Here is a 16,204-nt window from a genome sequence, read left to right on the forward strand (position 1 = left end):
AATCGTCTCCCATCTATTTTGTCATATCAAAGCTCTCCTATATCAACTGTGGCAGTCCCGTGTGCACCCAACCACCGGTGTCTTCCTACAAAACCTGCAACGAGCGGCCCCGTTCATCATTCAGTGAAGCAGGAGCAGTGGCGATTGCAGAGACCCATGTACTGTGCCTAAACCTGTCTTCAAATTTATGCAAAATTTTCTACACAGATGCGTCCGCCTTCTAGTTCGTCGTATCAAAGTTCTCCTATATCAGCTGTGGCAGTTCCGATTGCACCTAACCACCGGTGTCTTCCTAGAAAACCTGCAACGAGCGGCCCCCTTAATCATTCTGTGGAGCAGGAGCAGTGGCGATAGCGGAGGCCCATGTACGCTGCCTAAACCTGAACGCAAATTTATTCAAACTTTTCTACACAGATGCGTCCACCATCTAGTTCGTCGTATCAAAGCTCTCCTATATCAGCTGTGGCAGTTCCGTGTGCACCTAACCACCGGTGTCTTCCTACAAAACCTGCAACGAGCGGCCCCCTTCATCATTCAGTGGAGCAGGAGCAGTGGCGATTGCGGAGACCCATGTACTCTGCCTAAACCTGTCTTCAAATTTATGCAAAAAGTTCTACACAGAATTGTCTCCCATCCTTTTTGTCATATCAAAGCTCTCCTATATCAACTGTGGCAGTCCCGTGTGCACCCAACCACCGGTGTCTTCCTACAAAACCTGCAACGAGCGGCCCCCTTCATCATTCAGTGGAGCAGGAGCAGTGGAGATTGCGGAGACCCATGTACTGTGCCTAAACCTGTCTTCAAATTTATGCAACATTTACTACACAGATGCGTCCGCCTTCTAGTTCGTCGTATCAAAGCCCTCCTATATAAACTGTGGCAGTCCCGTGTGCACCCAACCACCGGTGTCTTCCTACAAAACCTGCAACGAGCGGCCCCCTTCATCATTCAGTGGAGCAGGAGCAGTGGCGATAGCGGAGGCCCATGTACGCTGCCTAAACGTGTCTGCAAATTTATTCAAACTTTTCTACACAGATGCGTTCACCATCTAGTTCGTCGTATCAAAGCTCTGCTATATAAGCTGTGGTAGTTCCGTGTGCACCTAACCACCGGTGTCTTCCTACAAAACCTGCAACGAGCGGCCCCGACTTCTTTCAGCGGAGCAGGAGCAGTGGCAATAGCGGAGGCCCATGTACTCCACCTAAACCTGTCTTCAAATTCATGCAAAATTTTCTATACACATGCGTCCGCCTTCTAGTTCGTCGTATCAAAGCTCTCCTATATAAACTGTGGCAGGTCCGTGTCCACCCAACCACCGGTGTCTTCCTACAAAACCTGCAACGAGCGGCCCCCTTCATCATTCAGTGGAGCAGGAGGAGTGGCGATAGCGGAGGCCCATGTACGATGCCTAAACCTGTCTTCAAGTTTATTCAAACTTTTCTACACAGAATCGTCTCCCATCTATTTGTCATATCAAAGCTCTCCTATATCAACTGTGGCAGTCCCGTGTGCACCCAACCACCGGTGTCTTCCTACAAAACCTGCAACGAGCGGCCCCCTTCATCATTCAGTGGAGCAGGAGCAGTGGCGATTGCGGAGACCCATGTACTGTGCCTAAACCTGTCTTCAAATTTATGCAAAAAGCTCTACACAGAATCGTCTCCCATCTATTTTGTCATATCAAAGCTCTCCTATATCAACTGTGGCAGTCCCGTGTGCACCCAACCACCGGTGTCTTCCTACAAAACCTCCAGCGAGCGGCCCCCTTCATCATTCAGTGAAGCAGGAGCAGTGACAATTGCGGAGACCCATGTACTCTGCCTAAACCTGTCTTCAAATTATGCAACATTTTCTACACAGATGCGTCCGCCATCTAGTTCGTTGTATCAAAGCTCTCCTATATCAACTGTGGCAGTCCCGTGTGCACCCAACCACCGGTGTCTTCCTACAAAACCTCCAGCGAGCGGCCCCCTTCATCATTCAGTGGAGCAGGAGCAGTGACAATTGCGGAGACCCATGTACTCCACCTAAACCTGTCTTCAAATTCATGCAACATTTTCTACACAGATGCGTCCGCTATCTAGTTCGTCGTATCAAAGCTCTCCTATATAAACTGTGGCAGTGCCGTGTGCACCCAACCACCGGTGTCTTCCTACAAACCCTGCAACGAGTGGCCCCCTTCATCATTCAGTGGAGCAGGAGCAGTGGCGATTGCGGAGACCCATGTACTCTGCCTAAACCTGTCTTCAAATTTATGCAAAAAGCTCTACACAGAATCGTCTCCCATCTATTTTGTCATATCAAAGCTCTCCTATATCAACTGCGGCAGTCCCGTGTGCACCCAACCACCGGTGTCTTCCTACAAAACCTGCCACGAGCGGCCCCCGTCTTCATTCAGCGGAGGAGGAGCAGTGGCGATAGCGGAGGCCCATGTACTCCACCTAAACCTGTCTTCAAATTCATGCAAAATTTTCTATACACATGCGTCCTCCTTCTAGTTCGTCGTATCAAAGCTCTCCTATATAAACTATGGCAGGTCGGTGTGCACCCAACCACCGGTGTCTTCCTACAAAACCTGCAACGAGCGGCCCCCTTCATCATTCAGTGGAGCAGGAGCAGTGGCGATAGCTGAGGCCCATGTACGATGCCTAAACCTGTCTTCAAGTTTATTCAAACTTTTCTACACAGAATCGTCTCCCATCTATTTGTCATATCAAAGCTCTCCTATATCAACTGTGGCAGTCCCGTGTGCACCCAACCACCGGTGTCTTCCTACAAAACCTGCAACGAGCGGCCCCCTTCATCATTCAGTGGAGCAGGAGCAGTGGCGATTGCGGAGACCCATGTACTGTGCCTAAACCTGTCTTCAAAGTTATGCAAAATTTTCTACACAGATGCTCTAGTTCGTCGTATCAAAGCCCTCCTATATAAACTGTGGCAGTCCCGTGTGCACCCAACCACCGGTGTCTTCCTACAAAACCTGCAACGAGCGGCCCCCTTCATCATTCAGTGGAGCAGGAGCAGTGGCGATAGCGGAGGCCCATGTACGCTGCCTAAACGTGTCTGCAAATTTATTCAAACTTTTCTACACAGATGCGTTCACCATCTAGTTCGTCGTATCAAAGCTCTCCTATATCAGCTGTGGCAGTTCCGTGTGCACCTAACCACCGGTGTCTTCCTACAAAACCTGCAACGAGCGGCCCCCTTCATCATTCAGTGGAGCAGGAGCAGTGGCGATAGCGGAGGCCCATGTGCGCTGCCTAAACCTGTCTTCAAATTTATTCAAGCTTTTCTACACAGAATCGTCTCCCATCTATTTTGTCGTATCAAAGCTCTCCTATATCAACTGTGGCAGTCCCGTGTGCACCCAACCACCGCTGTCTTCCTACAAAACCTGAAACGAGCGGCCCCCTTGATCATTCAGTGGAGCAGGAGCAGTGGCGATTGCGGAGACCCATGTGCTCTGCCTAAACCTGTCTTCAAATTTATGCAAAAAGTTCTACACAGAATCGTCTCCCATCTATTTTGTCATATCAAAGCACTCCTATATCAACTGTGGCAGTCCCGTGTGCACCAGCCCACCGGGATCTTCCTACAAAAGCTGCAACCGGCGGCCCCCGTCTTCATTGAGCGGAGCAGGAGCAGTGGCGATAGCGGAGGCCCATGTACTATGCCTAAACCTGTCTTCACATTTATGCAAAATTTTCTACACAGATGAGTCCGCCTTCTAGTTCGTCGTATCAAAGCTCTCCTATATAAACTGTGGCAGTGCCGTGTGCACCCAACCAACGGTGTCTTCCTACAAACCCTGCAACGAGTGGCCCCCTTCATCATTCAGTGGAGCAGGAGCAGTGGCGATTGCGGAGACCCATGTACTCTGCCTAAACCTGTCTTCAAATGTATGCAAAAAGCTCTACACAGAATCGTCTCCCATCTATTTTGTCATATCAAAGCTCTCCTATATCAACTGTGGCAGTCCCGTGTGCACCCAACCACCGGTGTCTTCCTACAAAACCTCCAGCGAGCGGCCCCCTTCATCATTCAGAGAAGCAGGAGCAGTGACAATTGCGGAGACCCATGTACTCTGCCTAAACCTGTCTTCAAATTATGCAACATTTTCTACACAGATGCGTCCGCCATCTAGTTCGTTGTATCAAAGCTCTCCTATATCAACTGTGGCAGTCCCGTGTGCACCCAACCACCGGTGTCGTCCTAGAAAACCTCCAGCGAGCGGCCCCCTTCATCATTCAGTGGAGCAGGAGCAGTGACAATTGCGGAGACCCATGTACTCCACCTAAACCTGTCTTCAAATTCATGCAACATTTTCTACACAGATGCGTCCGCCATCTAGTTCGTCGTATCAAAGCTCTCCTATATAAACTGTGGCAGTTCCGTGTGCACCCAACCACCGGTGTCTTCCTACAAAACCGGCAACGAGCGGCCCCCTTCATCATTCAGTGGAGCAGGAGCAGTGGCGATAGCGGAGGCCCATGTACGCTGCCTAAACCTGTCTTCAAATTTATGCAAAAAAATCTACACAGAATCGTCTCCCATCCTTTTTGTCATATCAAAGCTCTCCTATATCAACTGTGGCAGTCCCGTGTGCACCCAACCACCGGTGTCTTCCTACAAAAGCTGCCACGAGCGGCCCCCGACTTCATTCAGCGGAGCAGGAGCAGGGGCGATAGCGGAGGCCCATGTACTCCACCTAAACCTGTCTTCAAATTCATGCAAAATTTTCTATACACATGCGTCCGCATTCTAGTTCGTCGTATCAAAGCTCTCCTATATAAACTGTGGCAGGTCCGTGTGCACGCAACCACCGGTGTCTTCCTACAAAACCTGCAACGAGCGGCCCCCTTCATCATTCAGTGGAGCAGGAGCAGTGGCGATAGCGGAGACCCATGTACGATGCCTAAACCTGTCTTCAACTTTATTCAAACTTTTCTACACAGAATCGTCTCCCATCTATTTGTCATATCAAAGCTCTCCTATATCAACTGTGGCAGTCCCGTGTGCACCCAACCACCGGTGTCTTCCTACAAAACCTGCAACGAGCGGCCCCCTTCATCATTCAGTGGAGCAGGAGCAGTGGCGATTGCGGAGACCCATGTACTGTGCCTAAACCTGTCTTCAAAGTTATGCGAAATTTTCTACACAGATGCGTCCGCCTTCTAGTTCGTCGTATCAAAGCCCTCCTATATAAACTGTGGCAGTCCCAGGTGCACCCAACCACCGGTGTCTTCCTACAAAACCTGCAACGAGCGGCCCCCTTCATCATTCAGTGGAGCAGGAGCAGTGGCGATAGCGGAGGCCCATGTACGCTGCCTAAACGTGTCTGCAAATTTATTCAAACTTTTCTACACAGATGCGTTCACCATCTAGTTCGTCGTATCAAAGCTCTCCTATATCAGCTGTGGCAGTTCCGTGTGCACCTAACCAGCGGTGTCTTCCTACAAAACCTGCAACGAGCGGCCCCCTTCATCATTCAGTGGAGCAGGAGCAGTGGCGATAGCGGAGGCCCATGTGCGCTGCCTAAACCTGTCTTCAAATTTATTCAAGCTTTTCTACACAGAATCGTCTCCCATCTATTTTGTCGTATCAAAGCTCTCCTATATCAACTGTGGCAGTCCCGTGTGCACCCAACCACCGCTGTCTTCCTACAAAACCTGAAACGAGCGGCCCCCTTGATCATTCAGTGGAGCAGGAGCAGTGGCGATTGCGGAGACCCATGTGCTCTGCCTAAACCTGTCTTCAAATTTATGCAAAAAGTTCTACACAGAATCGTCTCCCATCTATTTTGTCATATCAAAGCACTCCTATATCAACTGTGGCAGTCCCGTGTGCACCAGCCCACCGGGATCTTCCTACAAAAGCTGCAACCGGCGGCCCCCGTCTTCATTGAGCGGAGCAGGAGCAGTGGCGATAGCGGAGGCCCATGTACTATGCCTAAACCTGTCTTCACATTTATGCAAAATTTTCTACACAGATGAGTCCGCCTTCTAGTTCGTCGTATCAAAGCTCTCCTATATAAACTGTGGCAGTGCCGTGTGCACCCAACCAACGGTGTCTTCCTACAAACCCTGCAACGAGTGGCCCCCTTCATCATTCAGTGGAGCAGGAGCAGTGGCGATTGCGGAGACCCATGTACTCTGCCTAAACCTGTCTTCAAATGTATGCAAAAAGCTCTACACAGAATCGTCTCCCATCTATTTTGTCATATCAAAGCTCTCCTATATCAACTGTGGCAGTCCCGTGTGCACCCAACCACCGGTGTCTTCCTACAAAACCTCCAGCGAGCGGCCCCCTTCATCATTCAGTGAAGCAGGAGCAGTGACAATTGCGGAGACCCATGTACTCTCCCTAAACCTGTCTTCAAATTATGCAACATTTTCTACACAGATGCGTCCGCCATCTAGTTCGTTGTATCAAAGCTCTCCTATATCAACTGTGGCAGTCCCGTGTGCACCCAACCACCGGTGTCTTCCTACAAAACCTCCAGCGAGCGGCCCCCTTCATCATTCAGTGGAGCAGGAGCAGTGCCAATTGCGGAGACCCACTTACTCCACCTAAACCTGTCTTCAAATTCATGCAACATTTTCTACACAGATGCGTCCGCCATCTAGTTCGTCGTATCAAAGCTCTCCTATATAAACTGTGGCAGTTCCGTGTGCACCCAACCACCGGTGTCTTCCTACAAAACCGGCAACGAGCGGCCCCCTTCATCATTCAGTGGAGCAGGAGCAGTGGCGATAGCGGAGGCCCATGTACGCTGCCTAAACCTGTCTTCAAATTTATGCAAAAAGTTCTACACAGAATCGTCTCCCATCCTTTTTGTCATATCAAAGCTCTCCTATATCAACTGTGGCAGTCCCGTGTGCACCCAACCACCGGTGTCTTCCTACAAAAGCTGCCACGAGCGGCCCCCGACTTCATTCAGCGGAGCAGGAGCAGGAGCAGGGGCGATAGCGGAGGCCCATGTACTCCACCTAAACCTGTCTTCAAATTCATGCAAAATTTTCTATACACATGCGTCCGCATTCTAGTTCGTCGTATCAAAGCTCTCCTATATAAACTGTGGCAGGTCCGTGTGCACCCAACCACCGGTGTCTTCCTACAAAACCTGCAACGAGCGGCCCCCTTCATCATTCAGTGGAGCAGGAGCAGTGGCGATAGCGGAGACCCATGTACGATGCCTAAACCTGTCTTCAAGTTTATTCAAACTTTTCTACACAGAATCGTCTCCCATCTATTTTGTCATATCAAAGCTCTCCTATATCAACTGTGGCAGTCCCGTGTCCACCCAACCACCGGTGTCTTCCTACAAAACCTGCAACGAGCGGCCCCCTTCATCATTCAGTGGAGCAGGAGCAGTGGCAATTGCGGAGACCCATGTACTGTGCCTAAACCTGTCTTCAAATTTATGCAAAATTTTCTACACAGATGCGTCCGCCTTCTAGTTCGTCGTATCAAAGCCCTCCTATATAAACTGTGGCAGTCCCGTGTGCACCCAACCACCGGTGTCTTCCTACAAAACCTGCAACGAGCGGCCCCCTTCATCATTCAGTGGAGCAGGAGCAGTGGCGATTGCGGAGACCCATGTACTCTGCCTAAACCTGTCTTCAAATTTATGCAAAAAGCTCTACACAGAATCGTCTCCCATCTATTTTGTCATATCAAAGCTCTCCTATATCAACTGTGGCAGTCCCGTGTGCACCCAACCACCGGTGTCTTCCTACAAAACCTGCCACGAGCGGCCCCCGTCTTCATTCAGCGGAGGAGGAGCAGGAGCAGTGGCGATAGCGGAGGCCCATGTACTCCACCTAAACCTGTTCTCGAATTCATGCAAAATTTTCTATACACATGCGTCCGCCTTCTAGTTCGTCGTATCAAAGCTCTCCTATATCAACTGTGACAGTCCCGTGTGCACCCAACCACCGGTGTCTTCCTACAAAACCTCCAGCGAGCGGCCCCCTTCATCATTCAGTGAAGCAGGAGCAGTGACAATTGCGGAGACCCATGTACTCTGCCTAAACCTGTCTTCAAATTATGCAACATTCTCTACACAGATGCGTCCGCCATCTAGTTCGTTGTATCAAAGCTCTCCTATATCAACTGTGGTAGTCCCGTGTGCACCCAACCACCGGTGTCTTCCTACAAAACCTGCAACGAGCGGCCCCCTTCATCATTCAGTGGAGCAGGAGCAGTGGCGATTGCGGTGACCATGTACTCTCCCTAAACCTGTCTTCAAATTTATGCAAAATTTTCTACACAGATGCGTCCGCCTTCTAGTTCGTCGTATCAAAGCTCTCCTATATAAACTGTGGCAGTCCCGTGTGCACCCAACCACCGGTGTCTTCCTAGAAAACCTGCAACGAGCGGCCCCCTTCATCATTCAGTCGAGCAGGAGCAGTGGCGATTGCGGAGACCCATGTACTCTGCCTAAACCTGTCTTAAAATTTATGTAAAAGAAGTACAGAAAGGTGGGCAAGTTGGGTATTACTATCCATGGTAAAACAGCGCGGAAAAAACACGAGGACGGAACAAACACGACAACACGAGCGCTGCTTTTTCTTTCAACTGACAATTTATTACGCACATGTGTACATATATAGCATTCCCGCCAAACACTAAACAGAACAAAAAAACACTGCATCATCACTGAAAATATTAAATCTACATATCTACAAATGCATGCTCCAAAAAGGTGATTTCGCGGTTAGCCAGAGATAATGAGGGCTTACTAATGCATGCTTTACCCCCTTTGTCAATGTGATATGCCTCTACTATTTCCCTTACTATCTGATCCTTATGTTTGAAGATGACGGATGTCTGATGAAGCAATGGGGCGCACGTGTGCTCAGGTTGCCTGCAGTGAAGCGCCAAATTCGAACCGGCTGCCTTGTCCAGACTGGGAGATGTCTAAACGAACGCCTGAGGGAGCACCATAATTCTTTGGACAAGGTAGCCGGTTCGAATTTGGCGCTTCACTGCGGGCAACCTGAGCACACGTGCGCCCCATTGCTTCATCAGACATCCGTCATCTTCAAACATAAGGATCAGATAGTAAGGGAAATAGTAGAGGCATATCACATTGACAAAGGGGGTACAGCATGCATTAGTAAGCCCTCATTATCTCTGGCTAACCGCGAAATCACCTTTTTGGAGCATGCATTTGTAGATATGTAGTTTTAATATTTTCAGTGATGATGCAGTGTTTTTTTGTTCTGTTTAGTGTTTGGCGGGAATGCTATATATGTACACATGTGCGTAATAAATTGTCAGTTGAAAGAAACAGCGCTCGTGTTGTGTTTGTTCCGTCCTCGTGTTTTTTCAGCGCTGTTTTACCATGGATAGTTCATGCAAAAGTTCTACACAGAATCGTCTCCCATCTATTTTGTCATATCAAAGCTCTCCTATATCAACTGTGGCAGTCCCCTGTGCACCCTACCACCGGTGTCATCCTACAAAACCTGCAACGAGCGGCCCCCTTCATCATTCAGTGGAGCAGGAGCAGTGGCGATAGCGGAGGCCCATGTACGCTGCCTAAACCTGTCTGCAAATTTATTCAAACTTTTCTACACAGATGCGTCCACCATCTAGTTCGTCGTATCAAAGCTCTCCTATATCAGCTGTGGCAGTTCCGTGTGTACCTAACCACCGGTGTCTTCCTACAAAACCTGAAACGAGCGGCCCCCTTCATCAATCAGTGGAGCAGGAGCAGTGGCGATTGCGGAGACCCATGTACTCTGCCTAAACCTGTCTTCAAATTTATGCAAAATGTTCTACAATGAATCGTCTCCCATCTATTTTGTCATATCAAAGCTCTCCTATATCAGCTGTGGCAGTCCCGTGTGCACCCAATACCGGGATCTTCCGACAAAAGGTGCAACCGGCGGCCCCCGTCTTCATTCAGCGGAGCAGAAGCAGGAGCAGTGGCGATAGCGGAGGCCCATGTACTCCGCCCAAACCTGTCTTTACATTCATGCTAAAAATTCTACACAGAACAGTCCACCATCTATTTCGTCATATCAAAGCTCTCCTATATCAACTGTGGAAACCCCACGTGCACCCAACCACCGGTGTCTCCCTAGAAAAGCTGCTTCGAGCGGCCCCCTTCGTCATACAGTGGAGCAGGAGCAGTGGCGATAGCGGAGGCCCAAGTACTCCACCTAAACCTGTCTTCAAATTCATGCAAAACTTTCTATACACATGCGTCCGCCTTCTAGTTCGTCGAATCAAATCTCTCCTATATCAACTGTGGCAGTCCCGTGTGCACTCAACACCGGTGTCTTCCTACAAAACCTCCGACGAGCGGCCCCCTTCAACATTGAGTGGAGCAGGAGCAGTGGCGATTGCGGAGACCCATGTACTCCGCCTAAACATGTCTTCAAATTTATGCAAAATTTTCTACACAGATGCGTCCGCCATCTAGTTCGTCGTATCAAAGCTCTCCTATATCAACTCTGGCAGTCCCGTGTGCACCCAACCACCGGTGTCTGCCTACAAAACCTGCAACGAGCGGCCCCGTTCATCATTCAGTGGAGCAGGAGCAGTGGCGATTGCGGGGACCCATGTACTCTGCCTAAACCTGTCTTCACATTTATGCAAATTTTTCTATACAGATGCGTCCGCCATCTAGTTCGTCGTATCAAAGCTCTCCTATATCAACAGTGGCAGTCCCGTGTGCAGCCAACCACCCGTGTCTTCCTACAAAAGCTGCAACGAGCGGCCCCCTTCATCATTCAGTGGAGCAGGAGCAGTGGCGATTGCGGTGACCCATGTACTCCGCCTACACCTGTCTTCAAATTTATGCGAAAATTACTACACAGATGCGTCCACCATCTAGTTTGTCGTATCAAAGCTCTCCTATATCAGCTGTGGCAGTTCCGTGTGCACCTAACCTCCGGTGTCTTCCTACAAAACCTGCAACGAGCGGCCCCCTTCATCATTCAGTGGAGCAGGAGCAGTGGCGATTGCGGACACCCATGTACTCTGCCTAAACCTGTCTTCGAATTTATGCAAAATTTTCTACACAGATGCGTCCGCCTTCTAGTTCGTCGTATCAAAGTTCTCCTATATCAGCTGTGGCAGTTCCGTGTGCACCTAACCACCGGTGTCTTCCTACAAAACCTGCAACGAGCGGCCCCCTTCATCATTCAGTGGAGCAGGAGCAGTGGCGATTGCGGAGACCCATGTACTCTGCGTAAACCTGCCTTCAAATTTATGCAAAAAGTTCTACACAGAATCGTCTCCCATCTATTTTGTCATATCAAAGCTCTCCTATATCAACTGTGGCAGTCCCGTGTGCACCCAACCACCGGTGTCTTCCTACAAAAGCTGCCACGAGCGGCCCCCTTCATCATTCAGTAGAGCAGGAGCCGTGTCGTTAGCGGAGTCCCATGTACTCCGCCCAAACCTGTCTTTACATTCATGCTAAAAATTCTACACAGAATAGTCCACCATCTATTTCGTCATATCAAAGCTCTCCTATATCAACTGTGGAAACCCCACGTGCACCCAACCACCGGTGTCTCCCTAGAAAAGCTGCAACGAGCGGCCCTCTTCGTCATACAGTGGAGCAGGGGCAGTGTCGATTGCGTAGGCCCATGTACTCCGCCTAAACCTGTCTTCAAATTTATTCAAACTTTTCTACACAGATGCGTCTCCCATCTATTTCGTCATATCAAAGCTCTCCTATATACACTGTGGCAGTCCCGTGTGCACCCAACCACCGGTGTCTTCCTACAAAACCTGAAACGAGCGGCCCCCTTCATCATTCAGTGGAGCAGGAGCAGTGGCGATTGCGGACACCCATGTACTCTGCCTAAACCTGTCTTCAAATTTATGCAAAAAGTTCTACACAGAGTCATCTCCCATCTATTTTGTCATATCAAAGCTCACCTATATAAACTGTGGCAGTCCCGTGTGCACCCAACCACCGGGATCTTCCTACAAAAGCTGCAACCGGCGGCCCCCGTCTCCATTCAGCGGAGCAGGAGCAGTGGCGATAGCAGAGGCCCATGTACTCCACCTAAACCTGTCTTCAAATTCATGCAAAATTTTTTACACAGATGCGTCCACCATCTAGTTCGTCGTATCAAAGCTCTCCTATATCAGCTGTGGCAGTTCCGTGTGCACCTAACCACCGGTGTCTTCCTACAAAACCTGCAACGAGCGGCCCCCTTCATCATTCAGTGGAGCAGGAGCAGTGGCGATTGCGGAGACCCATGTACTCTGCGTAAACCTGCCTTCAGATTTATGCAAAAAGTTCTACACAGAATCGTCTCCCATCTATTTTGTCATATCAAAGCTCTCCTATATCAACTGTGGCAGTCCCGTGTGCACCCAACCACCGGTGTCTTCCTACAACACCTGCAACGAGCGGCCCCCTTCATCATTCAGTGGAGGAGGAGCAGTGGCGATTGCGGAGACCATGTACTCTCCCTAAACCTGTCTTCAAATTTATGCAAAATTTTCTACACAGATGCGTCCGCCTTCTAGTTCGTTGTATCAAAGCTCTCCTATATAAACTGTGGCAGTCCCGTGTGCACCCAACCACCGGTGTCTTCCTAGAAAACCTGCAACGAGCGGCCCCCTTCATCATTCTGTGGAGCAGGAGCAGTGGCGATAGCGGAGGCCTATGTACGCTGCCTAAACCTGAACGCAAATTTATTCAAACTTTTCTACACAGATGCGTCCACCATCTAGTTCGCGGTATCAAACGACAAAAGCATTTGTTGGCCGAGTTGGTGTTTTTGATGATCCATAACTACAGCGCAAACGACAGGACAGAGATGAAGAAGGGACACCACACAGCGCTGACTCACAACTAAAGTTTATTGGATGCCAGAAGGTATAAATACCTCCCTGGCGGCCAGAAAGAATGCAGTCGACACTTACATGCGTGACTGACATAATAGTGTACCAGTCATATGCCGCCAAGCAAATCACATGCGCGAGAATACAATATAAGCAGTGACAGAATACAATATAATCAGTGAGCAAGCACTTGTCAAAATTCGCAATCAAGGTATCTTCTTTCTTTTTCTGACAACGCGACAGATGAAGCACTGATGCATTCTTCCGAGAGCCTACCTATTAAGTGAGCTTCAATGATCTCCCTTGCTAACGAGTCACGGTTCTTTTCTAACACTGCACTTTCCTGATAGTTTGGCGCACAGACGTAGGTGTCATCGTCATCTTCATTGCCTTTGCAGTGCCTGCAATGTTTCGCCACGTGGCCAGAGATAGCGACACGGGAGACATTATACTCATGCTCTCTGAGTCTTTCGTTTAAACATCGGCTGGTTTGGCCGATGTATCGCTTACCACAAGACAGTGGCAGCGAATATATCACCCCTTCCTGGCAAGGCACGAACTGTTTTGCGTGCTTTATCGGGCACTTGCGCGATTCTTTAATCTCTGAATTGACATTCTTAATCAGGCTGGACAGTCGTTTGGGCGCCGAAAAGACGACATCAACGCCTGCATGTTTTCCGATTCTTTTCAGATTGTGCGACACTTTGTGAAGATATGGCACCACAACAATCTTCCTTTTCTTCGTCTCTTTCGTACATTTACTATTTCCTTTTGATTTTAACTTTTCCAGTAGTTTTCCTGCCACGGAAACTAATAATTCAGACGGGTAGCCTGCCTTTGCCAGGCGGTCTACTTGGTTGCTGAAGCTATGCTTCAACCTGTGTTCACAGGATTTGTTGACTGTGTTGCTAAAAACGGTATGTACAATTGCTCTCTTCACCAGCTTGGAGTGAGCTGATGAAAACGGCAAGATGGGCTTAACAGCACGGGGCTCATAAGCCCAACAAACATGAGATGGACTGAAATGAAGCGAAAGATCTAAAAACCTAATAAAATCATTCAATGGTACTTCGTGTGTTAAAACCAATGGCGTGAGGCATTCTGAGAACACCGAAAGGACGTCAGGGAATTGCTGCTCGAAATCGAGGTTGTCACAATCTAAAAACACAAGGTAGTCATCAACAAATCTAAAAATGCTACAAACTCTGGAACCTTTAAATCGCTCTTTCATGCTTTTGTCTCGTGCTGCTAGGAACACGTCACTAAGGAAAGGCGCTAGACATGAACCAATACAGATCCCCTCTTTCTGAATAAAAACTCCGCCATTCCATTCCGCAAAAGTTGAGCCAAGATACAGTGACAACAATTCAAGGAACCCAGTAGTGGAAATTCCGCTCTCATTCTGAAATGCAACAGCACCATATTCATCAATCAGATCGTTAACAGAAGACAAAATTTCTGCTTGAGGAATGGTGTAATAAAGATCCTTTACATCGACGGAAAATCCACAAAGCTTCTTATTGTAGTTACTTTCTAGGAACGCGATAACATCTTTCGAACTTTTTACTCTAAAAGGGTCGTCAATTGATAAAAGATTCAGTTTTTTCTGCAGGAACTTAGCTACATGCTGCTGCCATGTTCCAATTTCCGAGACAATTACACGAAACGGCCACTCTAGTTTATGTGTTTTCGCAGTGAAAAACATTTGCAACCACTTTCCTGAGCTGCTGTCGATCTTACTTGATAGCCTAGTTAATTCCAGCCTATTAGCAAGTTTCTTCGCCTTGCTCTTAGCTTTTGAGGCGGACACATCACTGCGTTTTTCAAACATCGCAAGAACAGCTTCCGATGCTTTCGACAAATATACGTTCCTGTCCAAGACAACAAAACCTCCGTCCTTATCAGAAACTAGCAGAGAGAACGAGTTCTCTTTCAGCCAACTAACCGTCTTATGCAGAGGTAGCTTCGTCCCCGATGCCCTGTACCTCGTTAACATGTCCACACCTTCCGAAATGCAACGGTCCACCTCAGCTCTGTCGGCCTGCTTGGAAACTTGCTTTACCATGGCTAAAAGTTCCGGTCTGGATTTCTTGGGCTCCACAGCAAACTTCAGGCATCCTTCTGGCATCCAATAAACTTTAGTTGTGAGTCAGCGCTGTGTGGTGTCCCTTCTTCATCTCTGTCCTGTCGTTTGCGCTGTAGTTATGGATCGTCGTATCAAAGCTCTCCTATATCAGCTGTGGCAGTTCCGTGTGCACCTAACCACCGGTGTCTTCCTACAAAACCTGCAGCGAGCGGCCCCCTTCATCATTCAGTGGAGCAGGAGCAGTGGCGATTGCGGAGACCCATGTAATCTGCCTAAACCTGTCTTCAAATTTATGCAAAAAGTTCTATACAGAATCGTCTCCCATCCTTTTTGTCATATCAAAGCTCTCCTATATCAACTGTGGCAGTCCCGTGTGCACCCAACCACCGGTGTCTTCCTACAAAAGCTGCCACGAGCGGCCCCCGACTTCATTCAGCGGGGCAGGAGCAGGAGCAGTGGCGATAGCGGAGGCCCATGTACTCCACCTAAACCTGTCTTCAAATTCATGCAAAATTTTCTATACACATGCGTCCGCCTTCTAGTTCGTCGTATCAAAGCTCTCCTATATAAACTGTGGCAGGTCCGTGTGCACCCAACCACCGGTGTCTTCCTACAAAACCTGCAACGAGCGGCCCCCTTCATCATTCAGTGGAGCAGGAGCAGTGGCGATTGCGGAGACCCATGTACTGTGCCTAAACCTGTCTTCAAATTTATGCAAAATTTTCTACACAGATGCGTCCGCCTTCTAGTTCGTCGTATCAAAGCCCTCCTATATAAACTGTGGCAGTCCCGTGTGCACCCAACCACCGGTGTCTTCCTACAAAACCTCCAGCGAGCGGCCCCCTTCATCATTCAGTGGAGCAGGAGCAGTGACAATTGCGGAGACCCATGTACTCTGCCTAAACCTGTCTTCAAATTTATGCAAAAAGTTCTACACAGAATCGTCTCCCATCTATTTTGTCATATCAAAGCTCTCCTATATCAACTGTGGCAGTCCCGTGTGCACCAACCCACCGGGATCTTCCTACAAAAGCTGCAACCGGCGGCCCCCGTCTTCATTGAGCGGAGCAGGAGCAGTGGCGATAGCGGAGGCCCATGTACTCCACCTAAACCTGTTCTCGAATTCATGCAAAATTTTCGATACACATGCGTCCGCCTTCTAGTTCGTCGTATCAAAGCTCTCCTATATCAACTGTGGCAGTCCCGTGTGCACCCAACCACCGGTGTCTTCCTACAAAACCTGCAACGAGCGGCCCCCTTCATCATTCAGTGGAGCAGGAGCAGTGACAATTGCGG

At 49.0% G+C, this 16,204-nt stretch overlaps 1 protein-coding gene across 1 annotated transcript; it reads right to left on the reverse strand.

Annotated features, from left to right (window-relative positions):
* Positions 1-9,459: 9,459 nt before the first annotated feature.
* LOC149325659 (uncharacterized) lies at positions 9,460-14,887 on the reverse strand. Its single transcript, XM_089564358.1, has 2 exons — positions 13,333-14,887; positions 9,460-9,473 (listed from the first exon to the last, which is right to left on the reverse strand). Exons 1-2 carry the CDS (start codon positions 14,885-14,887, stop codon positions 9,460-9,462), a joined length of 1,569 nt encoding a protein of 522 aa, XP_089420484.1.
* Positions 14,888-16,204: the final 1,317 nt, after the last annotated feature.

Source organism: Amblyomma mixtum, chromosome 10 (assembly GCF_055824585.1).
Source record: "Amblyomma mixtum isolate Tamu chromosome 10, ASM5582458v1, whole genome shotgun sequence".
Classification (NCBI taxonomy): domain Eukaryota; kingdom Metazoa; phylum Arthropoda; class Arachnida; order Ixodida; family Ixodidae; genus Amblyomma; species Amblyomma mixtum.